This window comes from Corapipo altera, unplaced genomic scaffold, assembly GCF_003945725.1.
Source record: "Corapipo altera isolate COAL_440 unplaced genomic scaffold, ASM394572v1 326, whole genome shotgun sequence".
Lineage (NCBI taxonomy): Eukaryota > Metazoa > Chordata > Aves > Passeriformes > Pipridae > Corapipo > Corapipo altera.
The window spans coordinates 2,756,241-2,782,510 of NW_020884945.1; the positions used below are offsets into that span (position 1 = coordinate 2,756,241).

General features: G+C 43.6%; 1 protein-coding gene and 1 long non-coding RNA gene across 4 annotated transcripts; one reads left to right on the top strand and one right to left on the bottom strand.

Annotated features, from left to right (window-relative positions):
- Nucleotides 1-6,107: 6,107 nt before the first annotated feature.
- Nucleotides 6,108-19,806, bottom strand: LOC113956172 (homeobox protein CDX-1-like). The gene is given in 5 exon segments (XM_027662410.1): nt 6,108-6,158; nt 6,160-6,363; nt 9,423-9,568; nt 19,366-19,478; nt 19,480-19,806. Coding segments are annotated over 5 exon segments (825 nt in total). The 5' UTR covers nt 19,791-19,806.
- LOC113956173 lies at nt 13,036-19,141 on the top strand. 3 transcript variants are annotated; one of them, XR_003530772.1, is made up of 4 exons: nt 13,036-13,304; nt 15,112-15,239; nt 16,508-16,714; nt 18,639-19,141. It is a non-coding gene; the product is annotated as an uncharacterized LOC113956173 (long non-coding RNA). The 3 variants fall into 3 exon arrangements; XR_003530771.1 differs by lacking the exon at nt 15,112-15,239 and adding an exon at nt 15,266-15,377 and having other exon boundaries at nt 13,037-13,304; XR_003530770.1 differs by lacking the exon at nt 15,112-15,239 and adding an exon at nt 15,283-15,377 and having other exon boundaries at nt 13,038-13,304.
- Nucleotides 19,807-26,270: the final 6,464 nt, after the last annotated feature.

Below are 26,270 nucleotides of genomic sequence, written 5' to 3' on the forward strand. Positions count from 1 at the left end.
TCCCTTATACTCTGTTCTTCTTTTATCTTTTGTTTATACTCCTCCTTTCCCTTTCTGCCTGTTCCATTATCTGAATTTTCTTCAGATCTATTTCGATTCTTTCCAGAACGTAATTAGATCAAGATACTCGGATGGCAATTTGCTGCACTGATTTGATATCAGCTCACAATAGTAAGCTTTGAATAAAGCATTTTGTTTAAAGAGATTTGCATAGCAGGATAAGATTGCTGGGTAGGACTGCAGATTGTTAACACCAAAGTGAGAATAAGACAACTGAAATGGCAATGTTCAAATGATCTTCTGCACTCTGACTCTTTTGTCTCCTATGTTGTATGACGGAACACTGTGGGGATATTAAAGGAAAATTTGCCAGCAGTTCTGAGGTGGTGGCTGGACCCCCAGAAATGTCACCCTTAGGGAGGTGTATTTGTACCTTTTCTGGGGTGAGTGATAACGGCAGAACGGGGCAAATCTGTGTGGTGCTGCAGCAGCAGTGCTGTGCTCTTTGGCATTCTCCAGAGAGAGGGATTGCCAGAAAAACTGAACTCCAAGGCTGTTTTTCTTCTCCACCTTCTCAAATACCAGGTATAATTTATCTCCTAAGCCAGAGTCCATGGGAGCTGCCTCAGTGGTCGTTGGAGGGAAGATTTATGTGTGTTAAATCAGATGTACTTGGAGCTCTTTGGGGAAAAGACTTTCTAGTTTTCTAACAAGAGGTTTCTCAATAATAACACTCATGGGGATAACCATATATAGGTTATAGGGGCATATATAGGAGCTATACAGGGTTTGTTTGGACAGGCAAGGGAGACAGTGCTCTATGGTATATAAGCTATTCTAGAGAGTAGTTCCAACCTGGGTAATAACAACATAATCACCAACGTGCAATTAAGTGTTTTAATGACAGCCATTATAACTGCAATTTCAGCACTCCTGGGAGACTAAAACCTGCCTGTACAACAATAACTTACATGAAAGGTGTTTATAACTGTGATAGTCTTTATTAGGAGCCCTTACTCATAAAGTCACTCTTCATTTTATGGAGATAAGAAGAAACTAATCTGTCTGTCTTTGAAGCTTGAAAATTATGTGAAGTCTCTCTAATTTCTTAGAATAAAAGAGCAGGTGAGCTTAGTGTGCCCCATTCTGGCTCAGGTGATAGGAACAGATGTTTGTTTTCTTGCCTCCAGATGACCACTCAAATAACACTTCAGGAACACCAGGCTTAGGAATGCTTCTCGCCCATCCCTTTGTAACTGCATGCTTGGAATTTTGAGGGAATGGTTAGTGAACTCTGTGTTGCTGAGAGTTCAGTGCAGTGTTTTGGATGCATTATTGACCCTGTATTCAGGCTGGGCTTTGCATGCACTCTCATTCCTCCTAAAATTACTATTCAACTGTGTGAATCTTGAGGAAAGGTCAGTCACTGTGTGGTTTGCTGTCAGCGGAGGGCAGTTCTGTTGGGAAAATATGTGGCAAATGATGAAGGAAGGCAGATGGTTTTAAAACTTAGAACAGTTAAAGAGACTGCTTTTGCTTTTACTGAAGGTTCTACAAACATAAAGCTTCTGAATTTTTTTATTTGCCTTTTTAATTGGGCTGGTTTAATATCCAATACCATAGTTTAGGTCTCATTTTCAGGGTTTGAAAGGCAAGCATGTGCCAAACCACATCTGGCAGATGTGGCACAGCCCAGAGAGCTGAGTGAGCAAAGCTGAGCTATTTTCACTTGCTGAACTGACCTCCTCTGGGGAAAAGTGAAAAGGGACATATCACTAATTTCAGTTCTGCCCTGCGTGTGTCTCTGATCCCTCAAGTGTATTTGTTTTTCATAAGATAGAAACAGAAGAAATAAAGATGCCAGATGTCTGTGAAACTTTCCTCAGTGATTTAAATTTTAATTTCATGCTCTGAAATTTTGGCTTTTAGCAAATCCTCTTGAAAAATGATGGAGAGTGACTGGTTGAAAGCTGAGTGTATTTGCCCTTCTATGTACCTCACTATTGATTTTCTAACTGCTGCTAACAATGACTTATCTTTAATTTCTAAAGTGTTAAAATGTGTTTTATTAAAAGTAGTGTCAATGCACTTCATGTATGATCTGCATCAGTGTTGCATTTGCCAGGGAGGAATGGGCTGAAGCCAGAATAGGTTCTGACAGAAATCAGAGTATGTCTTACAGCTCCACAGCTGTGGCAGGAGTTCCACGTGAACCCCAGGGGACATCTGGGTGCTCCCTGTGAGCCTCCAGGAGCCCTTTGGGGGGGTTTCTTGCCTGAGGTTCCACAGATGTCGGTGCCTCCCCTGTGCCCTGCCTGCCATACTCTGGTTTATGGCCCTGCCAGACTGGCACTTCTGTCCCACAGATTGAACTCTTCTCACTCCCAGACGAGAGATTGTTGGCTATGGAAGGTCTGTCCTGCCTTACAGTGCCTGTGTCTATTGTGGCTTAGGAACCAAGAGCATCCAGGGTGTATCCTAATTAACCCTCTCCATTTACTGGGATACATCTCAGGTTTTTTAGAAAATGGAAAAGAATTGTGCTCTTTGAGTATGAAAACAGCTGGCAAACATTAATCATAAACCCCGTGCCTATTCCTTCACATAGTGAGTTCTGCACAATAATGTGTCCAGGCAGTAACATCCAGTGCCACCTGCAACGGGCCTGTGTGAATCATTGGCAGGAATGTGTCATCCCAGCACACGTGCTGGCTGGAGAGGCTTGGCTGGGAGTAAGCCCTGGAGGGCACCAGCAAACCCAGTAAGGGTGCTAAAGTTGGAGTCTGCTTTTTAATTTCCATGGTAACATCCCGAATTAATGTATTTTGGAATCTGCTTCTTGGGTAGCAGGTGGCACAGCTCTCTCCTCTGTCCCTCAATGACTGCATAACCCCTAAGCAATCACTGAAGGGTTTGGGGTTAGAAATAGCATTTTGAATTGTGTATCCTGCTTCCTTGCATGAAGGTTTTGTAGAAGGTGCTGTTTGCTCTGCTGCTCGTGATGTTTTTATACCATATGGATCCCAATTCTTGCTGGGAAATGGGGTGTAAAAGTCAGCAAATTCCTCGGAAAATTGGATATTCCTTGATCGTTCTTTTAATCACAATTAGAATTAAGGGCTTAGATATTCCTGTGATGTAGTCTAAGGTATGCTTTTCTTCTTCAAGGCACTTTGCTAACAACCAATCCATCTGCTTTGGTGTCCCTAGTTTTTAGATGTGATACAAGTGTTAAGTTTTATGATACACCCAAAGTATTGTCCTGAGGATTGGTCCCAGTATTCTATGACTTACAGTGCTGCACCAAAATCATTTCAGTTAATTTGTCTCCAGTTTTATGTCTCTCTTGTTTTTAATTATGCACAATACATCATCTAAGCAACAGCACTGCACAAGCTTCAGAGAGAAAAATGGATTTCTTTGGGTTTTGGTGGGCTGCTGTTTAAAGGATTAAAGCACATTGGAAATACTTAGTTAGATGGATTGCTGGTAAGTTTTACACAAAAAAATTCAACTATTTAAAACAACCACTGGCATAACTAGAAGGTTAATAATCTCTAAGGTATTGCCCTGGTTTATAGATACTGCTTTTGGAGCAATAAATTGTAACCTTTGAACATGTGCTTCTGCAAATAAAATCCAGCCTTATTTTGTGTACTTAACAACTTCTGATTGGGAACACATAGCAACCTATAGCAAGCATGCTTTCAGCAAACTGGAGCAGAAATGAGGCAGATCTTCAAAGTGCTCACTTATCTTCCTCAATAACTCTTCTACATGTAAACAAGATAAACTAGGTTGTTTTGCCAGATCCCCCTCTCTTTGAATGATGTTCAAATAATTTTAAAGAGAAAGAAGTTGTGTTCAGACATATTTCTTAAAATTTTTCCTTGAAGTACTCTTTTTTCTTTTTCCTTTTAGAAATATTATTGTAAAATTAAGCTGTGTCGTGGAAATGTGATTAAAATAGAGAGCTCTGCACTTAATTCTGCAGAACTCTGGGGCCAGGCTGCTTTTAGAAGTTCTGCTAGAACTAGGGCCTAAATTATTGTGTATCAGTACAAAAGACCAAGTTTCCCTCTGCATTCTTACCTTTTGAAAGTCTAAATCTGGAAATCTCAGTTGTTTTTTCTCTAGTCAGTCAGCACAATTCTGGTTAATTGGCCAGTGTGAGGTTGGTTCTCTTGTGGAACCTTTTGCAGTCTGTTAAGTTAAATCTGTGTGTGCATGTGAAGCAAAGGTAACACCTCTGGCATTTCCCTCTGCAGACAGACTGGCTGTTCTCTGTATTTCCAGTGGATTCCTCTTTTGGGTACATCCCATGGAGACCTCTCTGGGGAGAGCAGTGGTTGGCTTTGGATACAGATGGTAAATGGCTTTTGTTCCCACGTGCTGTTTGCCATGTTCCTCTTTTCAGACCATGTGGAAACCAGTGGAGTCTTTCTGTTGCTGAACTTTGAATTGCAGTTTCCTGCTCTGCCCTGTTTCCTGTGCAAAGCTCCAGACTGCTCCCACCATTGTGACAGGAATGAGCGGGAATGTTACCATGGCCCCCATGCCTCCAGCTGAAGTTGAATCCTACTTTTATTTAGCACTGTCCTTACCAGAAAACAATAAATAAAATTAAGAACTGGTGAAAACTGCCAGCTCCCTGAACCATCTTGGTCTTACCATGCTCCTCGAATTTTTGGAAGCTTTTTTACCATCACCCTCCTTTTAAATTTGGTATTCCAAGTCAGTTACAGATTAATCATGAAAAACTTCATGTTCACTTGCTAGAGTAGCTGATACCACACTGGAAAATGGTTATGAAAAAAGTAATTTATTTTAATGTTCTTTATATACAAAGTAATTTCACATTACCAACATTTTGATGCTCTAATAGTACTATTTGTTATAATTAAGGAAAAAAGAGAACAAGAATGTAGTGCCTAAATGACTTAATGCTCCTAAGTCTTGTTTGCAACAGTGACAGAGATATTTCAGAGGACACCTTGATGGAAATTAGTGAAGAAAGGTATCCTAAATTTCTAAACTGCTTTTGACAATGAAGGTATAAATTCCCAAATTTTCCTTTTGCAGACAGAAGTTACGCACATGGAATTGGCAGGCATGTTAGGAAGTATCTGGATTATTCTTAAGTACTGATTACCTACCAAATTCTGCTCAATATGGGAAATATCAGCACTTCAGGAATTGAGACCCTTTAAAAAATGCTGAGAGCTTACATCTAAGTAAAATATTTTGTTTTTTCTGCCAATAATTTGGATTCTCAGATTTTTTTAGTGCCTCGATAGCTCATAAAACTGGAACAAATTTAAAATTGGTTGAATGCAATTATTGCATCTCTATCCATGGGCTCTGTTGTCTCATGAAATGCAGTCACTTTTCAAAATACCTACACTTTTTTTAGGGCAGCCCCCCTTTGCTCTTTCTTTTAGGATCCAAAAGGAGTCTGACATGAATTTTCTTTGACCAGAAGTGAATTTGGGCCAAGATTCACAATTCCAGAATGCTTTCAAAACACTACCAGCGAGATGGAAGAGTGTGTGTTTGTACCAGTGTGTGGAGCATTGGAAATCATACCTGTCAAAACCAAAACATTCCAAAAAGCTCATCCCTGACCTTTGCCCTTAACATGGAGTGAGTGCAACCACCAGGATCCAGGCTTTCCATCAAGTGGGTTGAAACACATGAGCCAGGTTTTCATTTGTCGAGATCCGTGTGTAAAGTCCATGCAGGGAGCTCAGCACTCGGAGCCTGTGTGGGGCTCAGAGCAGCAGGAATGTTCCCTCCCGGGGGCCGGGGCAGTCCCTGGGGCACAGCTGCCCCAGGCCCGGGGGGTTCCTGGGGCAGGTTTGTGCTGTGTCAGTCTGCACTGCACTGCACTGTCCCAAGGGGCTGTGTCTGCTCCCAGCTCTCCTGGTGCCTCCCTGGCCGGAGGACTCCTTGCCTTGTGGCACCACATCCTCTTCTAGAGGCTCCTGGCACAGTTGCACTGCCCTGGGGAAGCTGTGCTGTCCTGCAGACCCGGCTCTCGAGTTACTGTCCTTGAGGACTGTGTCGTCCCCGCGGCAGTGCTCCGGGTGCTCCTGCTGGCAGGAGCCTCACTGCGAGGCCACGACCTGCTGCAGCCCCCCGGGGTGCTGCAACCCCCCCCATGGGGAGCGGGGGGGCCGGGGGGGGCGCTGGGAACAGGGAACTGGGCATCTCGGAGTGAGTCCGTGGGTCAGGGACGGGCATGGGGCTCACAGAGCCAGAGTCACTCTGCAGGGAGCCCAGGCTGCTGCCCTCAAAGTGAGTCATTTTCTTCTTCATTAACTTTCTTTCCTTGGCTCTGCGGTTCTGGAACCAGATTTTCACCTGTAAAGGGGCAGAGGAAAGTTGTTTTCAGTTGCTGATAAAGTGCATTTACTCACAGAATCACAGGGAACATCAGTGCCATGAGCACCAGTGAGAAAGACTCACAGAGCTGTGTGCTTGTTTTTCATATTGGTAATCTTTCCTGACTGGTAATGAAATATTTAGTAATGGCTTGATAAAAAGTGTTTTTCAGTGTTAGTTTAGAGGTATTTCTTTATGGAATGACCTTTGATTCATTTGATTTTATTTTTTCAAACAAAATCTAACAGAACAGAATCTCGTGGGTCACAGTGATGGCCTAAAGGATTCAAGAGTATCATTGCATTGAAAACTATATGTCCTAGTCAGGGCAAGTCAAAATCTGTTCCTAGCCTATAAACTGAGGCACAAAAGCTTTCCTGTTTGGATGCTGCACAGGAACTGGTGATCTCCAGTGTGTGAGCCAGTGCAAATGCACTTCTGAGCAGAGTGTCACCAGTGCACTACCCTTGGGACTCCATGGTAATTCAAAGTGTTGTATAAGCAGTGCCCTAACAGCTGAATGCCTTTTATTGCATTCACAGATGGAGCCAGAATGTGCTACTGCTTTTCACCACATCCCAGGGACACAGTTATCCTTGGGAAGAAAGGAAGGACCCGTTGAAGAGTACATGGATTTTGGTTGGCGTGGAACAAGTGAGGAATGAGATGAAGTTGATGAGCCAACTCAAAATACATCAGTACTTGCTGAGGTTTGAAAGGGTGAATGTGAATCCCCAGCATTGGATTTGAAGCAGTAAAAGCCAGCTGTTTATCCTTGGAAGTGGCTCTGTATCATGTCTAGTCAGTGTAATAAGCTACCTCATTCAAGTATGTTGTGTTTTCTTGCTGGTGTTTAGATGGCAAAGGAAACACTTTTCTCATTTTTCTTTTTCTTTGGGTTTACTATAACCTAAAGAAAAATCAATGGTTTGCTGAGAAATACTGATCTGTTTAGATCTTCACTAGAATCTGGAAAGGGAAAGAGAATGATGATCAGAAAGGAGGTAAAACTGTAAGAGGTGATAACATCTGTGGCTGCCAGGTTGTGTTTTAAAACAAAACCACTGGTGAAGTCCACAAAACCTCTTAAGGAGTCTCTATGACAGCCTTGGTGCCTTGAGGCATTATTATGGTTTTACAGTTGAAGAATTCAATTACATGCAAAGCTTGTGTAAATTTGAACTAGGTCTCTTAAGTCCCAGGCTGTCATCTGAGATGTTTGGCAATTCATTTTGTTGTCTTAGTTCTGGAATATCATTTCAGTGCCAAACTGTTCCACCAAACCTGTCTCAAGTGCTCTCAGATCTCTTGCATTCTCATTGTGCCAAAATAATTCAGTTCTCCCATACATTTGCCAAAATGTATGAAAAGATGGGACAGTCTAAAAACTAAACCAGCATTTATGAATTCCCCTCTGGCTTCGATGTTCTTATCTGCCTGTGAATTTAGGGATTTGTTCTGGTTTGTTGTTAAACTAGGGAAGCAGATCTGCAGCAGATCCAGAGAGAATCTTAGTGGACACCAGAGGGTCATACCAAATAAGTACAAGTAAGTTCAGATCTGTAATGTCAGACTAAAAACCAGCATGTCCAGTTGCATCAGTCTGACTTGTTCTTCACCTGCTTCCTTTCAGTATTCTTTTTTTTCCATATATCTCTTCCTCTGAAGTCTGATTTTCTCTCTTCTTTCTTGTCCTCATCATCTCCTTTATTTCTGTATCCTTCCTATATTAACAATTTTGCCTTTTTTTTTCTTAATTGGATATTACATCTTTCCTTCCTTGTTTAAATGATTGTTGTTTGTCCTTCTGTGTTGAGTTATTCCTTCCAGTGTCCTGGATGGGATTTTGGCATAGGTAGGAAAAAAAGCTTTTCCAGAAAATCCTTTCAGGTTTTAAGTGGAGGTTGGGATGGGACAGTGTTCAGTCATGTTCATCCCATGGGGTTGTTTAATTTGTACTGAAGGGTAGTGGGGAGAATCTATCACATTTTTTTTTTTTATCTTACCAGAGATGCAGGTTTCATGCATTGAAATTAATTTTGTGACATATTGCTGATGAAGAAGAGCAAATATGGCAAAAACTATTGCCATATTTGGAAACATTTGAGGAAACACTCCAATACATGACAAAGAAACATATCACATGGTTTTGTTACACCTCTTCAAATATACCAACAAAAGGGTTTATCAGGAATTACCACTAGGAAGTTTCAAGTAAATGTGATTGGCTGTTTACAGAAGCAAGGCCATAACTCTCGAAGTCAGCATAATGAAGTCAAGTTATTAATGTTTTGACAGCCAGCAAAAAGACACACAGTGTATTTTTTATATCCAGTTGAAATAATTGCAATTTTCAATAATTAAATACTTGCATTCAACAGCAGATTGAGAAATATTTCCTTCTCCATTTCCGTGAGCTCTTCCAGGATGTGCTGGGTGAGACAGGTTCGAGTTGGATGGACAGTGCTATGGGTGGGTGCATTTTGGACTATCCCTGCTCAGCAGAGCCCATAAAACAATGGTGAGTCACAGGATTGTGCTTTAAGCTATCTTCTGGGAACAGAAGTGGGATTTGGAGGGGGTGGTAGGAAATAGGGGCAGGAGAAGGGAGTAGCAAGTATGTAGGAATTATTTAACAAAAGGTAATAGGCAGCTGAAAACACAAACACCTTCAAGTGTCCTGAGCATACCTGAGCTCATTATTCCCATTCTCCACTCAGACTGACCTGGTTATGGAATTCCCACTGGCTTCAGCAGAACCAGGACTTCTGCTTTAGAAATGTCAGCAGAAATTTCTCCCTGTTCCCACTGCCCAGAGGGAAATCCAGGCAGGATTTGTTGGTATTCCTTAGCTCCTGTTCCTCAGAGCAGGACTGTGTGTGCAGGTGCTGGTTGCATTTGCTGCAGAGGGAACCCAGTCCCCTGTTTGGTTATAGGAGGCACTGGCAGTTGTGTGTTCCTCACCAGTACTCTCCTCTGCAGCAGAGATAAATTCAAAGGTAATCCTGGGTGGGGGATCCATGGGATCCATACTCTACCTGTCTTTCAGAAAGCCTTAGGTTTGCAGCCAGTTCAGACTTCCTCCTGATTGTGATGTATCTGTTGTAATGAAACTCCTTCTCTAGCTCTAATCTCTGATGATCTGTGTAAACCACTCGGTACTTCTCTCTTGTTCTTGTTTTACCTGTTTTTAAAGAAGAACACATTGTTTCAAGCTAAAATATTTTAACTTAAGTTACACAAAATATCTGGCTTTACATTTGCAAATATTGGTGGGTGTTTTAGGCCTGATTTCTATGCACTTACCCAGCATGAATCCCTTGACTTGATCTTGATTTTCAACACAAGAGGTTCATACCATCAGATATTAGGTTTCCTCCTTAGTAAACGGATGATAAACTGCTTCTCATGCTCTTTATCACCCCTGTGTTATCATTTGGGAAAGGGAAGGTGTTCTGGCTAAGAAGAAGAAACCAGGAAAGCTGGGTTCTGTTCCCAGCTCTGATCCGAGCTTCCTGCCTGGGGGTGAACTGCCCTTGTTTTTCTGTCCTGGAGCCCAAAGACTGCTACCTGCTGCAGTGACTGGGAAGGACATTTTACTGCACAGAAAGTACTGAGAGCTTCCAAAGTCCCTCATTTGTTGTTGCTAGAAAAATTCCTACAACACTCTGATTGTTCCTGCAGTTTGGAGGCTGTGTTTTCCCTTAGGGTCTGGCACCGTCTGTCCACAACCTGATAATAGCACAGGGAACAGTAACATAGATCTTTTAGATGACAGTTAATAAAAAAGAGAAAAGGAAAGCAATAATCCTTCACAATGGGCAGAGAAGTGCAGCATCTGCTTTTTTGCAAGCAGCACTGCTGCCTCTGCTCAGCCCTGGGTGCAGCTGAGTGGAGCAGCTGGGGCCCAGCAGTGGCCAGGCCATTAAAAGGCAATGGAAATGACAGCAGGGAACACAGATGCAAGGCCCTGCAAGTTTATGGATTCAATAGAGGGGAATTTCAGAGGACAGGATGTGTGGCTGCAGTGGAAGAGAACTGAGAATGGCAGAGGCTGCTGGTGCTCCCTTTCTCACCCCCCTTTCCCCTGTGGTTAACGCTCACATCAGGCAGTCCATGGATTGGAGATCAGCACCTGCTCAAAACCAAGTCCTGAGCCCCGGCCTGAGGTCATCCACATATTTGACAGATTGGATCATGTTGTGTTGGGACCAGAGTTACCATCTCTGCTAACCACAGCCTGACCAATGTTTGGTGCTTGCTTGTCTGTCTCCATATGGGCATTCCTCTACATGGACAGATTTAGGCTGTCCATTGTCTGGGACAGGGAATGCACTTCCACTTTTGCCATGTGTGCCACTGTGGTGCTGTGGGTTGTGAATTGTGTCCCCAGTGGTCACTGTAGTAGGTCCAGGTTCTCTCAGATGATGCACAGAACTGGAGGTGTCCTGTGCCTTCTGCCTGTACCCGCCTGCTGTTGCTGCAGACCTGGGGTAGCTTCATACAGCAGCTCCTGTTTGCTTACAGAACTTCTTCTGAAGAGATTATGTGGATACCTAACTCCTCAAAAAGAGATTCTACAAACTCCTATTAATTGCTCTAAGAGAAGTTAATTTTGAATGGAGTGAAATAAATTCTGAGGCACTGAGTAGGTAAAGTGTCAGTCTCTGAGTAGATCCCAAAGGCACATGGCCCAGAGCACCCAGCTTCCCTGCCAGGAGAGAGGAGCTGGAGGGTCATCTATCAGTGGTGCTAAAGGCCTCCTTCTTCCCTAGTCCCTCCTTCCCATCCCCCTTGCATTTGAAGTTTAAGTGGCACCCAAAGTTCAGAATTCAGGGTACAAAACTACAGCAGAGTCTTGGAGTGCTTTATCCCCTAATTCCTGATTTGGGTTAAAATTTTTCCCCATCTGCGGAGGGAGATGTGATGTCTCATCGTTTTTAAGGGCTGAACATGTTTAAAATCAGCATTGCCTTCCACGTATTATGCTCTCTGTGTGGTCATGGTTGAGAGCCACATCACTTTCTATCTCTTATAGTGTTTGACAGTCAGTACTTTCCTACTTGTAGGGATTTTTGGCTCCCCAGCCTACTGCGTGTGTTGGAAGGGTCTTCATGCTCTGCTACTCTTTGTACTGTTTGGAGAGATCCCAGATGCAGAGTTGTTGAGCACAGGAAGCCCTGGGCAGTGCCATGCTGTAAACAAACACTGTTCCACCTCAGTTGGAGATGGTTCTGGTTCCCCTAAGGACAGGGTTTCTCCAGGACTCTCCCCAGGCTTGTAGAACATCCGATTTCAGCTCCCATGCTCTGCCCTGGGAGAGCAGCATTCATTAATAGTGCCTTTCCAACGCTCTGGGCACTGCCCAACTCTGCTGAGGGCCATCAGCCTCAGTACTTGGAATATTTCAGTGGGGGAAAGAGGGTGTTTGTTCCTAACGCTGGGGGCTCTGCTAAATCCATGCAGCCAAACCACTTGGAGTCAATCTGTTGCCTCCCCTGGGAAGATTCTGTTGGGCTGGGGATGACACACGGGACATTCTCATTTCAGCAGCATTTCTGTCAGTGCAAAGCAGCAGTGAAAGCAGGATTAGCCCAATTCCCTTTACACCGATAATCAACTGAAAAGTGCTGTTAATTTTACAACACTAGGGTAAGAATTTTAGAGTCTCTAAGGAGCAGCAGTTACTCAGTTCAGTCCACATAAATCCCAGGACATTTGTTTTCGTTCACTCCAAGTGTAAATTGTTTGTTTAACATATGGTCACCTGTGGTGCTTTAATGCCTCACTTAATATTTTTAAACTTTTGATCTCTCTAGCTGCTGGTTTGGTTCGGAGATTTTTTTTCCCTCTCCAAATGAGAATTTGGGGTCATTCTATGGGACAAAATGTTCAACATGTTTCCTTAGTGTCCTTTGTGTCGTTAACACGGAGTACACAAAAGAGCAACAAGGTGATCTTATCTTGACCTCTATTCTCATTCAGAAGCCACAGACAAATATCAAATGTTCTTCTATTGCCAAAACAAGGTGGTAAACGTCAAGATAAACCTTCCTGTTTCTGGTTTTAAGTGCTTAAGCCCTTATTATCTGACTAGAAGGGGGTTGTGAGGTTGTTTTATTTGTTTTTAAACTGGAGAAGAAATTAAATGTACAAGGAAAACAGAACTTTTTCCTGTAAAATCTTTTATTTTTGTATTAGTAGCTCCCAGAGGTTTTTTTTTTAGTAGAAATTATAATATCTGGTTTCTTTTTGAAGGAAGTTTGGGAGCTTTGACATCTAATTTCTTTCTTTAAAGTAAGTTAGGAAAATAAAAAGTAGAAAAGCAAAAAGGAAGGAAATTCTGAGAAATGCTCTGAGAAAAATGCTCTGATTTGTCACATAAATCTTATCTTTATTAATTTGATTTTGTTTGTTTGTTTATTTGTTTGTTTTTTGTTCAGAGTAATACCCTCTGTGAGAGACAACAGGCAGTGGGAGCTGAGATCTGCCAGGGTCTCCTGAGAAGACACTTTCAGTTCTGGCAGAGCCCTGTTTTAGTCTGTTGGGCCTTTACTCCCACTGAGGGTAGAGAGAGTCTCCCTGATGCCTTTGTTGGATGCTGGTCTGGAATTAGTCTGCACATGGCCTTTCCTTTTGAAGGCAAAGTACACTTTTATTTGCCAAAGTTAACAAACAGCAGCATCAGAACCTATCTCTGAACAGTTTGAGACTTTAGCCTCTCCATTCCGTCTGTTGGATGGCATGGATCCACTCCACTGCCTTCTGAGCCAAAGCCTGCAGCCTTTCTACTGGGTTTATTTAGTGATGCCTTTTATTTCAAGGAGAAGTATGAACTGAGTAAAAGTTGAGGGAGAACTGATGGATTCACCCCAGAGACAGTAGAAGGATGTTCTTCACTTCTCATACTTCTTTAAGAGGTAATGGCAGAGTTTAATGATGCAATGATAAAAGTTACTATATTGATCCCATTCTTTAGTCAAATCCTGCATATTTTACTCGCTTGGGTGGGTGAAGCTGCAAACATTTAGATTTGTAGGACCTTAATGAATATTTTGTTGGTGCCAGGTTAAAATCATAATCAGCAACATGGTGTCAGTTCCATTGGAAACACGTTCGTGGACAATTATCCTGGGGAATTGCAAGTTGGTTGCAGAGGTTAATAGTGGTTGGGTGGAAGAGAAATGAAACAAAAGAGCTTTGAAGCAACTACCTTTGCAATCTGCCTGCCTTTGTCCTGGGGAAGTGGATTTCCTGGCTTTAATGAGCTGGTTAATGAGAGTGAGTTTTGTCCAAAACCTCTGACTACTGAGAAGTGCCTTTGGACCAGCAAAAAATAGAACATTTCAGACTCAGAAAGCTTTTAGTAAGATACAGTTTAACAATCCTGTTCTATCACACCCACCATGGCAATTTTTGTGACTGGCCAAGTTTTGGGTTGGGGGAAGGGAACAGCTTTCCCATTGGTCATAAAATTCACAGAGCATTTCTTCTGAAGACAATAAAGCTGGGAGAAGGCCTCTTTATTTGCTGTGAAAATCATCACCCTTTCCGGCAATATAACTCCTGAAGAAAGGAGGGAGAAGGAAGAGACAAGGCTGCATATCAAAGCAAAGTGAAGTGTTAAAAGGGTCTGCTGCCTCAATATGACAGATAGGCCTCAAAACCTCAGACAATGTAGGCCAGGAAAGGAAAAAAAAACCGCCATCGGACCTCACAACTAGTTTACAAAGCAAAATAAATTAGCATTAGAACCAGCCCTGGCTCCTCTTTCAGAGCCTCCTCTCTTAACTTTTCAGGAATATTCTTCATCTACTGAAACCAGCATTGTTCATAAAGTCCAGGAGCTGCCTGAGGATGTCACAGTACAGAATAGTGTGGGATTGCTGTGGGATTACAGCTCAGCTTCCAGGGTTTTGTTTCAGGGGAAGGAATGTCTGTACTTGGTGGCTGGAGTTACCTTAAATCAGCTGGAAACGGGGAACAGCTTTCTGGCCTGAGGATGGGCTCAGGTCAAACCTGCACCTCTCTGTTAGCTTAGTGTTAAGAAACTAATGTTAATTTTTGAGCTTATAAAGATATGGACTGTCAGAGATCAGGCCCCAGAGATTTGTTTAGGACTATCTCTAACTCTTTATGTACTTCAAAAGTGTAGGAAAAGTAAAGGGCAGATTCTCCCCAGTGTAATTTCACTGCCTCAGTTGAAGTTGTGAAGCAAAAATAATTTAAAGTAAGTTTTGAAGACAGATATTGTGCTGCACGCGATGTTTTTAAAGTTAAATTAATAAACCCCCCAAAACCACATTGCCATTGTATTAGAAAATGTTCCATGGACCCGGTCCTGCGTAATGTGAGTATAATATTCCTGCCAGAAATCTTGGAGTGCTGAGTAGGTGTCCTGGTCCCAGGCATTACTGCAAAGTTAACTGCAGAAAGAAACACGGTGAAATTCTGTGTTTGCATTTTCTGCTGTGTCTTATTCCTTGTTCTTGTCATACATGTTCAGGTTATTCATGCTGAAAAGAACAGAGCAGGATCATAGGATTGGAACTTTTCAACAGACTTGGAGTTCCCCTTCTGTTTTCAATTTTGAACATGTTCTGCTATTCTGAAATAAAGCTCATTGGCCAAATTCTGTCCTTGCCCTTGCTAGTGTGAACTTTTCTAATACTCTTCACCCTACAGAAGTGAGTCCAAAGCAGAGCTGTTTTTATCCCCTTTAAGCAGTGACGGGACAGGCTGCCCTGTGTGGATCCTGTTTGCAGAGGAACACAACCTCCAGAAAATGGAGGTGCATTTCTGAGGGGCAAATCAGGGGAAATCCACTGCCAGTGACTCTACAGACTAAAAGGCAAGTGAGTAACTGAATTTTCTTTCCAAGTGTTCTGTGTTCTTTAGGACTTCAGCATTTTCACAGGATCACACAATCTGCTGAGTTGGAAGGGACCCAAAAGGATCATGGAGTTCATTTTGCAGGAATGGCTTCTAAAGAGGTTTGTTCTCTTTCCTTAGATTTGAGGGGATATAACTTCTTCTTTCAGAGACTAAATGCACATTTACAGTGCATTTGGTCCTGATGCTCTCAGCACCCTCAGCAGCAGCAGAAGAATTGCCCTTATGTCTTCAGAGTAAACTTTTATTGAAGAAGAATGATAGGAGGAGAGCTATCATCTACAGGAGAAGGCTCTGCTCATAATTATTCACCTGCTTCAAAACTTGTCCCCTCCCTGTTTTGTTGTAACATTAGTGTAGATCTTAAGATGTACTTTCAGCTTCAGAGCAAACTCTCCTTGGCTGGCACTGCCTGGGAGTTCCCTGCTCACACGCGGTGTTTTGGGCACACTTTGACCGCAGGTGTGTGTTGTGATCTCACACAGCCAGAAAGCCAACTCTGCTCCTGTAGGAGCCACGACACACCTCCATAAAAATATTGGAATCAACAGGAGGAGATTTGTAACTTGTTCTGAGGTGGTTTTATTCTACCTTCTGCCAAAGAATTTGCTGTAATTATGTCACATGTGTGTGTGTGGAATTGCCACCTCAGATTTGTAGCTGTGCCCTTGTTCTGTTCTCGGTTACAGTTGCTCCTTGGTTGTGCTGCCCTCTCCGAATAGGAGTTGAGGACAGTGAGCAGGAGCAGTGTAAGGCTTAGAGAAGGGTCTTTTCTATCAGTGTTCTTGGTCGAAAATACTCATTAGTCAGTGTTTATTAGTCAGTGTTTCCTTCTTCAGGAGTCCTGAGTACACGTTTGCTCTCTCCTGTGTCCTGGACACCCTCCCAGTGCAGTGATACGACGTTGAACTCTGCGTGCACTGAATTTAGAAGCAAGTCCCAGTCCTTCCAACTCCAAAGCTGCAGGGACAGGTACTCAGACATCCTTCAGCCAGAGAGAGAATGATGCATGAAAGCCTCAGTAGATCTTTTCTGCAGGAAATGCATTTCAGTAACACTAAACAGGGTGATGGTCTCACATTAAATACTGAGATCTTCCAGAGGTTTCATGTAGCAAACCCTCATAAGCTTCACTTAACAACAGCTGAAGACATGGTATCTTCAATTTACATTGGATGTTGTTTTTAAAGTTACTGAGTAAGACTTGAAATCATTTCTCCCTTTGTTGCAGGTTAGCTGTGCAGATACCAGGGTATCAAAGGGCCTGTAGGACATGAGGCATTGGTGGAAATTGGAATGAAGTGTTTTGTTTGTCATCTCTATGGACACGAGGCCACAAAGCACCAGGAAGAGAAGCTGACCATGGAATCTCTGGAGCTGGAAATGCCACAGACTCAGTGCCTTGTTTCTGTAGCTGCCACGAGTTACACTGCTCAAAGTAAGTTACCTTTGGAATGAATCTCTCCCAGTCTTAAAGGGATAAGATTACAGGAACACTTCTTGCCCACTTCCAAGAATATCTTGCAAAAATCACTTGCCTTAATAGTTATTGTTTCCACAATGCAATAATATTGATAACTAGTGTAATGAATAAATAATAAAATTAACCTGTCTAGATAATTTTTGTTCTGATCACCTCAGGTAAGTCTGAGCCTGTTTTCTCATCTTTAAGAACAGTGGTTCCTATCTATTGCACAGGGAATAAGGAAAGCCAATAAATAAGAGCTGTGATTCCTTGACTCCTGCCTACACTGGCTCTACTGAAATTCCTGAAGTTTTGCAGAGAGACAGAAGGATAATGCTCAGTGGACACATACAGCTTTAAGGATGGGAAAAGCAATGGATTCCATCCAAGAAGACCCAGCAAGCAACACTGGTCCTTGCAGTTGGCCTGGTCACACACCTGAGGTCACCTGCAACACCTGCGTGCACAGAACCAAACTCAGAGTGTGACATTCTACAGCTGACATTGCTGGAAGGGAAAGTATTTAAAAATTATTTTAGTTTTTGGAAAACTGAAGAACAATGGTGCCCTTGCTTTTAAACAGAGGAAAAGGAGTGAAAGCACAAAAAGGAACCAATTCCAGTAATTTATTGGCACCGAGCCTTCTTGGCCTAGCAGAGAAAAATATATATAAGAGGGAAAGAAACAGCAATTAGAATTCCCAGTCTGGAGTTCTTCCTAAAGCAGGACCTAATAGTTATTAAATGAATGGCCAGGCCCCCACCAGCTTCAGAGGGCCTTACATGGCCCATGGGCATTTGGGATGCTGATTCCTCCTGTCATAAAGACACTCATGTCAGACTGTTCCAGGAGGGAGACACTCCCAGCTCTTCCTGGGAATGCTCTGACCCTTGCAGACTTGAAATTTGAAAAGTTAGAAAGTTCTAAATGTGCTACTCAGGCAGGCAGTTGGAAGGGGCTACTGTCTGTAACACATACACATAAAATATCAATCTATCTCACTAAGTCCCCACTATCAAAGGGACACACAGAGAGAGCAAATCAGGTCTTGCTCTCAAAGGCTGCAGCTGAAATCCACAAGAGCATAGGGCAGGTAGGGAAAGAAGAGATGAGCAGTGGATTATTGAAGCAAGTTTCTGCTGTCTGTAAATCAGACAGTTAGTGAGCAATTTCATTGCCCTTGGAAGGACTACTCAAAAGCAGGCTGTAAGTTTTTACAAAACAGGCCCTCTTTTGTTTTGTCTTGTATTCAGTGAAGAAAAAATATGATTTAAAATCACTCGCTTTTTTTTTTTCCCCCAAAAAAATTCTTATTCTCCTTAGGTAACAACCTATTCTGATTGGCCTACTGACTTCTGTGGACTCTCTGTGAACTGAAGTTGTGTTCAGCAGGAGTGAGGATGGATCTGTTCATACATATAAATTAGAGGCATTATTTTAATATAGACTATTTTTCTAGACACTTGCATTCTTTCCTCTAACTTCTGGTTTCAGTAATGGCTTTTCCACCAGAGACTGATTCAGTACTTGCTTTGCAGACTATTATTTGCAGGCATGTGTGGAGCAGAGCTGGGGCTGGAGGGAGGGCTGAAAGGGAAGGGACCTTCCAGGGATGGAACATTGGAATACTGGGAGCATCTCCGGAGGGGAGGAACTGAGCATCCTTAATTTTTACTGATCTCAGTGCATGGCAGAGCTGCTCAGCACCTTGGAGGATCAAATACTTTCATACAGCAGACTGTGCCTTTGTGCTTTTCAGGCAGTTTCCCCTCTTTTTCTTATCCTTCTCCCCTTTCTTGTTTCATAATTTTTTCATATAATACAAGGTACAGGATTTTTTTTTACAGATGCTCAATATTTACCTTTTGTTCTCTTGTTGCTCCTCCAAATTAAACAGGACCTTTCCCTTATGTCCCTGGCTAATTTTTCCTGGTTAAAAACGATTGAAGGATTGTACTCATTGACTGTTACACATCAGAGACTGATCTGTGGCTGCATTAACTGACTGTGTTCCCATAGATCTTTGTATTCCTGCACATTCTGAGAGCTGCTACTCCAAAGTGAAGCCAACTTTTCCTTATCATCCCTATTTTTAAAGCATGGGCTCATTGATCTGGCAGATTTCATTTCAGTGCTCTGAGGTTTAGAGAGGCTGTTTCTAATACAAAGCCTTATTGCCACCCCCCTGCTATACATGTTTCACTTGAACTTTTCATAAGTACTGCAGAACTTGAGGGAAGTAAGCAAAGCGTAGGTGGTGCTGAAGTCCAATACTTTGGTCATGATCCGTTTCTGCAGACAAGCTGCTTCATTCCCGTCTATAGAGGGAATCTATTTCCACCTATAATCTCCTATTGAAAGCAATTATTTGATATCACAAACTTTTTAAACACATCTGAAGTGAGAATTGAAAGGCTTTTTCATTTCCCGCAGCGTTAGAGGTCAAGGAAGAAACGTAAGAATCAGTCAAGTGATTGAGTGATCGACCCGATATTTAGCACGAGGATCCCTCAGAGCAATAAGGACCTGTTCATCTGTGTGGCTCCCTCTGAAAGGGGAACCTGGCAAACCCCCCAGCAAGCGAGACCTCTCCTCAGCATCACCCCCAGTGCCCTCGTTCGTACCTGTGGAGGTGGCTTGCACGGTTTTCCTCATCCACTCGTAGCTGTGCCTGTGGCTGCTGGGGGAGCAGTGCTGGGCACTGCCGGGCTCTGCGGGAGGAGCCCCCCCCGGCCCCGGGCTGCAGGGAGCTGTACTCGGCGGGGCTGTAGGAGCCCGGGGCGGGGGACGGGGCGCTGAGCTGGGCAGTGCCCGCGCCGGAGGGGCCCGGCCCGTACGCGTTCCAGTCCTCCCTCTGCGGGCCATAGTGGGAGCCCCAGGGCCCCGGCGGCTGCCCGTGGGTGTCCAGGGCTGGCACGGGGTGGTATCCCATGTACTCGGGGTAGGGGGGCGCGGACACGAAGCCCTGCCCTGGCAGGGTGCTGCCGGTGCACCGGGTAGAGCCTGGGTACATGCTGCTCTCCTGCTCCAAAAGGTAGCTCACGTACATGGTGCTCAGAGCCCGGCTCTGTCCTGCCGGGACATCCTGCTCCTCGCAGGGCTCGTTTGATCTCCCTTCCCCTCCTCTTTCTTTCTCTCTTTTCTAGCCCTGCCTGGCTCTATAAATGACTCACGCTAGCCCTGATGTTCCTTTACTACACATGATTAACAATGGTTTTACCAGGTGCTGGTGGTAACAGTTTACTAAGGCCCTGCCTGATGTCACAGATAACTGCCTACCCCAAAATTACATTTGCATTCAAATGAAGGGCTGCCCATGCAGGCAACCCCACCTTGCTGCGAGTTCCAGTGCTTCCTTTCTCACAGCTCTCTATGGATTGCCAGCCCCGTCCTATATTTGCAGAAAGGAGTTTGAAATCTCGTGCTCTTCAAGCAGAGCTGTGTCCATAGCTACCCATAACTGTTGAGACAGTAGAGGCAGCATTTCTCTTGAGCCCTGCATGCCAGAATCTAACTTCAGGCACCAGCTTATAGTCACTTAAAGCCTGATTTCTGCCTGTCCAGTAGTAGTTCTGTCAGAGTGTGCTGTATTATTTTTTTAAACTAAACCCAAAGGACCAGTTCAGTCTTTAACTGGAGCTCTTATATCGTTTCTCATGTGAACACCCTTCTTGACTTCAGCTCTTAGTCTGTGTGGGAGAGCACTTAGAAACCGCAGTAATCCTGCTGATTTTAACATTACAAAGGATATACAAGAAGTCTCGTAGTCATTTTGAGCATTTGTTCATACGAATAGTCTTGTTGATGTTAGCGAGCCGATTCACGAGCTGGCTGCTTGCCACGGTGATTGAAGTTCCTCGGTTCTAACTTACAGAAAGAGAATCTGTTATTGAGAGAATGCAAAATTTGTCACTTTGCCTATGCTCGTGTCTTGTTTGTGATATTGAAATGAGTGGTATCTTCCCCTGAAGGTTTTTCTGTTCTCATTGCTGCGCTTGTTCACAATAAGGAGCACCTTTTTTTAGAAAGATGGGAGCAAATTAGAGCTTTTTAGCTCAGAAAAGCAGTTTCCAACTTTCAGGAGCAATCTTATGTAAGTAACAAATCCCTACGAGATCATCTGTAAACAGGAGCAAGGAGAGAAAGTGTGGATTTCTTCTTTTTAAGTGAGATAGATACCTCAGCATTGTCTCTTAATGGGACTTCACCCTGTTTTCATTCCTGTTCTTTAATGATGTGATACTTAATTGCACCTTTATTAATGATCCAACTTGTTAAAGGGATTTTCCCCTTAAACAGGTGCAAAGTATAATGAGTTTTTCTTTGTTCAGAGGTGTATTTTTTCTCTGAGAGTCTTTTGCACATCAACGCCGTTTAAACTTAGAGGTTCTCAGGAGGAGAGAATTACTTTGCACACCTGACAACACCGATGTTTCCTTCAGTGAGAGAAAGGTGTCCTCGGGCTGAATTCACAACATGGGTGGTGGAAAAGGTTTTTCTGACTGAGAATTCCAGAGCTAGGTGCAGAAGCACAGCCACCTTCTCTGAGTATTTAAGATTTTCCTACTGTGCACGTTGCTAAAACTTGTGCCTGTTTGCATCTGGAGTTTTCGGAGGCGGATGTCTTGCTGGGTGTAATTGCTGAAAGGTATTTTAAAAAACATTAGGTGGAGGGAAGTTGGCAGAAATGGTTTCTTCTGCTTGCATATGTGAGCTTTTTGGGCTGCAATTCACACTTCTGTCCCAGCTGGTCACTCGGAATGACCAAGCAGAGTGGCTGGTACAGCCTCCCCAAATCCAGGGAAGTCACTGCTCAGTGTGTCATGGATCTGAACTGCACAATTCTCCTGTAGCAGCAAAATAAATCAGTTATTAATTAGGAATGAGCTGGCTGTAGACAAGTGTCTGCAGTTACCAGCACAGTGTGATTTCAATGTTCGGGTTTTTAGCCAGTGTTTCCCTCCCTGTCCCAATCGCTCAGAGCACTGTGGTTGCTTGGTAGCTCTCAAGTTTAGACTGCATTGAAATAGTTACAAAGAAAGATGCTTTACAGCTTTTTGTTGTAACTTGATTTCATTTCCTTTCCTCTTCTTCAAAACTGTTGGAAATTGTCCTTGTAGGCATTTCAGTGCCTCTCCTGATGCAGGTGTACCAATAAATCAGCCAGAGGAAGGGGCAGCCTTTGCTCCTTTTCAGCAGCATTAGCTGTGGCCCTCCAGCTGTTTGGAAAAGGTTCCAATTATGTTCATTCAACAAAACTTTCCCCGCAGGCTTTATCTACCTGATACACCACAGCACAGGGCTCTGCAGAAGGGCTGGGTCTCCCTGCATCCTTTGGATCGGTGCTCAGGAGTGTTGGATACACCAGGCAGGGATTCATTCTTTACCCATTGTTACCTGAGAAACATCTGGATCAGGTTTTTCATAGTGGTATAACTCGGCTGAAGAAGCTGCTGAAAGTAGTAAAATAGTGATTATTCATATGGATTAGAAAAAATGACATAAAAACCCCTTTTGATGCTTTCAGCTGATACAGGTATGTAATGACATGGCAGAGACTCTTTTCCTCGGTCTGTGCTGCCTAAAGAAAGTACTTTACAGTCTCTGATCGTTAAAGTAACAATACCTTACCCCTCTGGCCACATGCTGTGCCCACTAAGCAGGAAACGCTTCCTTTGGCTTCCCCAGTACCCTAAGTTGGTCTGATTTCAGCAGGGCTGTATTTCGGGTTTGCTTAGTCCAAGGTTTTCTAATTTATACCATTTAAATCTAACCTATTAGTTAAACCACAGTCATTAGACCAAAGTGTTCTTTACCTACTGGAGCTGTGTGAATAATCACATGCTGACATGTTGCTTTTAAAATGAAACATTTTCAAAATTGCTCAAACACAAAGTGTAAAGGAATTGGGATTTGGGTTGCTTTTCGTACTTTCTAGGAGGAATATGTGTTAGTGACAGGTGTCCTGTTGAGAAGATCAGTTGGGTATAAATCTGCCATCCTGCAGTCAAAAAACCCACAAACCCTGAAGTTTCTCCACTCTGTTATTACAACTGTAAAGTGTTTGTACACAGAAATTTAAGTGTACAGTGCTTGGAACTACTTATTTTGGTGAATAAAGCTGAAAGTCTGTTAGAAGACAGCAATACAGTGCATTTATGTGTGAAAAAGCCCAGTTCCCTTCCCACAGGCCTTCAGGAGGGAGCTTGTGGCACAGCAGGTGCCCAGTGTTTCTCTGGGCATTGGTACTGCAAACAGCAAAGTTCAGTTTGGCACTAAATTGTAGATTTCAAAGTGAGAGGAGTTTTGTTTCAGGACTTTAACCCATTTGAAAGAAAACTGCCAATATATTTGGGTTTCTGAACTCTTCCTTACACCAACTTGGTAAAACTTTTTACTTCTTATATTATTTTGGTAATCCTTAAATCTTCGTTCGCGAAGCCTAGCCATGATTTTGGCAATAATTCTGCACTGACACTTCTGAATTTCATTTTGCTGTTCTGAATAAAGCTCTCTGCAAACATTTTGGTTTAGAGTATTATCATTTGACATGCAGGAATGGCAGTGGCTCAGTGGAGAGAGGTCCCTCCAGAGCAGAGCCTGGAGAAACAAAGTAGGAATCTCTCTTTCCTGAGTATGTTTTTCCTATAACTATATTTTGAGGGATAGCAATCTCAACCTTTCCTACCCTTCTCCTCTTTGCATCCAAATCCATAACCTAGATTATATTAAGCATATATAGCTTTTCATCATTCTTTTGTAAGTAGCAACATTAAGGCTAGAAAAGCAATTAAGGTAGAATTAATTGCCTTGTAAAATGTTAATCTTCTTTCTTAATGGCATCTCTTACATGATAATAAATCCCAAACAATATCAATATGAAATCAGATTTCTCCAAGTTGATTTGTGAAGAGACCAAGTCCAACATCTTGTGGATGTAACAAATATAGTGACAATTCTGTGTTCTGGGCTCACGTTAAGAAGTCAAAAGTTGAGTGGAAATGAGAAATTGTCCTGAATTCTCAAGAGAGGAAAGAACTTTATTGTTCTGAGATGAGCCTACAACACCTTCTCCCTGGGGCCTCTCTGAGATGCATTTCTCCAGTTCTAAACTGGAACAGTTTCTGAATTTGAGAAGTGGTCTCCACCAGAGACACTGGTTGGGAAAACATCTCTGAGGGAGGTTTTCTCAGACCCCGTGGGTCATGGCTGTGTCAGAGACTGGGCAGGAACTCTGCAATGCTCCAGCCCACTTTGAATATTCAGGAAGCTGAATATTCGTGAGCCAGAGTATGCCCAGGTGGCCAAGAGGGCCGATGGATCCTGGCCTGGCTCAGGAAGAGTGTGGCAGCAGGATCAGGGCAGTGATTCTTGCCCTGGACTCAGCGCTGGTGAGGCCACCCCTGGAGTGCTGTGTCCAGCTCTGGGCCCTCAGCTCAGGAAGGACATGGAGGGGCTGGAGCAGGTGCAGAGAAGGGCAACGAGGCTGGAGAAGGGAGTGGAGCACAAGTGCTGTGAGGAGAGGCTGAGGGAGCTGGGGGGACTCAGCCTGGAGAAGAGGAGGCTCAGGGGAGACCTCCTCACTCTCCACAACTCCCTGCCAGGAGGTTGTAGACAGGTGGGGGTCAGGCTCTTCTGCCAGGAAGCAGCAGTAGGACAAGAGGGCTGGGTCTTCAGCTGTGCCAGGGGAGGTTTAGGTTGGATATTGAGAAGAAATTTTTTCCCAAGAGTAATCAGCCATTGGAATGGGCTGCCCAGGGAGGGGGTGGAGTCACCATCCCTGGAGGTGTTTAAGGACAGACTGGATGTGGCATCAGTGCCATGGTCTGGGAACCACGGTGGGTTGGATCAAGGGTTGGACTGGACGATCTCGGAGGTCCTTTCCAACCCAGCTGATTCTGTGATTCTATGATTCTGCCACACGAATGAGTCTGCAGAGCTTCTCTTTGCAGGATGTGCTCAGGTGGTATCCTTGTGTCTCTGTGCTGCTCTGTCCCAGCCTGTCCCCCCACGGCTGTGCTGGATGCAGCCCTTCTGCTGCACGTCCCAGTTCTTACCTACAGACTCCCAGAACCGCAGCAGCTTGGTTTCATTTTCCTGAGCCCGAAGGCAGCCCCCACTTTGGGAGGCTGTTCCGCTGCCTCCCTGCAGTGAGGCGATGGGGACAGCTGGTGGTCAGCGCCTGCATGGCAGGGACGCCTTCACGTCTTGCCGTGACTGTGACCTTATTCTGACTGCAAAGTTTAAGGACAGTTCTGTTCTATTCCCAACAGGAATTGTGTCTGTCACTGCCCAGTTGCAGGATATAGCAAAGCTGCTGAAGAGTCCTGGCTTAGAATTTGGGATATACCGTAGGGATTTTTGCTCTGCTATTTGATTAATGGGAACATGTCTCCTCTGAAACCTGAAGTAATGCTATCATAGGATTGGAGAGTATCCTGAGTTGGAAGGACTCACAAGGATCGTCGAGTCCAGCTCCTGGCCCTGCATAGGACACACCAAGGATTACCTCACGTGCCTGTGTATCCACCTCTCACTTCAGCAGCAGTGAGTGAAAAAAGAAAAATTCTGGGCAATGTAGGCTCTGCACCTCAGTTCTGTACCTGCTGTATCAACCTCAGAAAGGACCTCTTGGTTTACAGGTTTCTAGTACGAAAAGCTTTCAAAAAAGCATGTTAGACAAATTAGAAAAAGGTTTAATTGGAGAACCAGTTAATGAAAGATTACAAAGTCCGGTGGCACAAATATGAACCAAGTGGATCTCCTTTTTGCTACCTTTTACAGCTAAATTTTTTTAAGGTAGAAAAAATTGCTCTCAGAAAAAGTAAGCTTTTTTTTTAATTCTTCTGCCTCCAGGCACTGTAGAACATCTTCATTTCCTGCAGTGTTCCCAGCCTTGCTGTCTCTCTGCAGCACTGTAGGTCTATTCAAGTAAGTCCTACAAGCACTACAGATTTTCACTCCTGTGAAAATACACCAGGCTTTTCAGCTGTAACTTTTTACAGGAATTGTCTATTTAACAGGGTGCTCAGATGTCTACAATGTGCTACACTACGTTTCTGAGCTGTGACCAGAGCTGGAGGAGTGAGCAAGTGAGGCTGGTCTATGTCACACTGGGACAGTGCCCTTGTGTCACCCACCATGGCATCACAGTGCTGGCATTTCACACCAGGGAAGTGCCTGAGGAGGTGATGACAGTGAAGAACCAAGGGCAGGACTGTGTTATTTTAATCTTGTATCCTTTAAGGAGTAGCTGTGCTTCAAATATATTTTGTTCATCAGTGTACACACTCTTAAAAGGGTGACACCACCTTCCAGCAACATTTGTTATGTATGTTTAGCCTTTAGGATGGTTGAAGGAAGCAGCTGCCTCATAAAGACAGTGAAAATGTTGCTAGTTCTGAATAAAGGATCTCTGTTTTCCTCACTCCTGTTTTCTGTGCTCTGAATTTTTAACACCTTGCAAAGGGCTGGATCTCCTTGGGCTGTGTGAGCCATGTCACTGCTGCAGTGGGATTGAGGGTGGTGA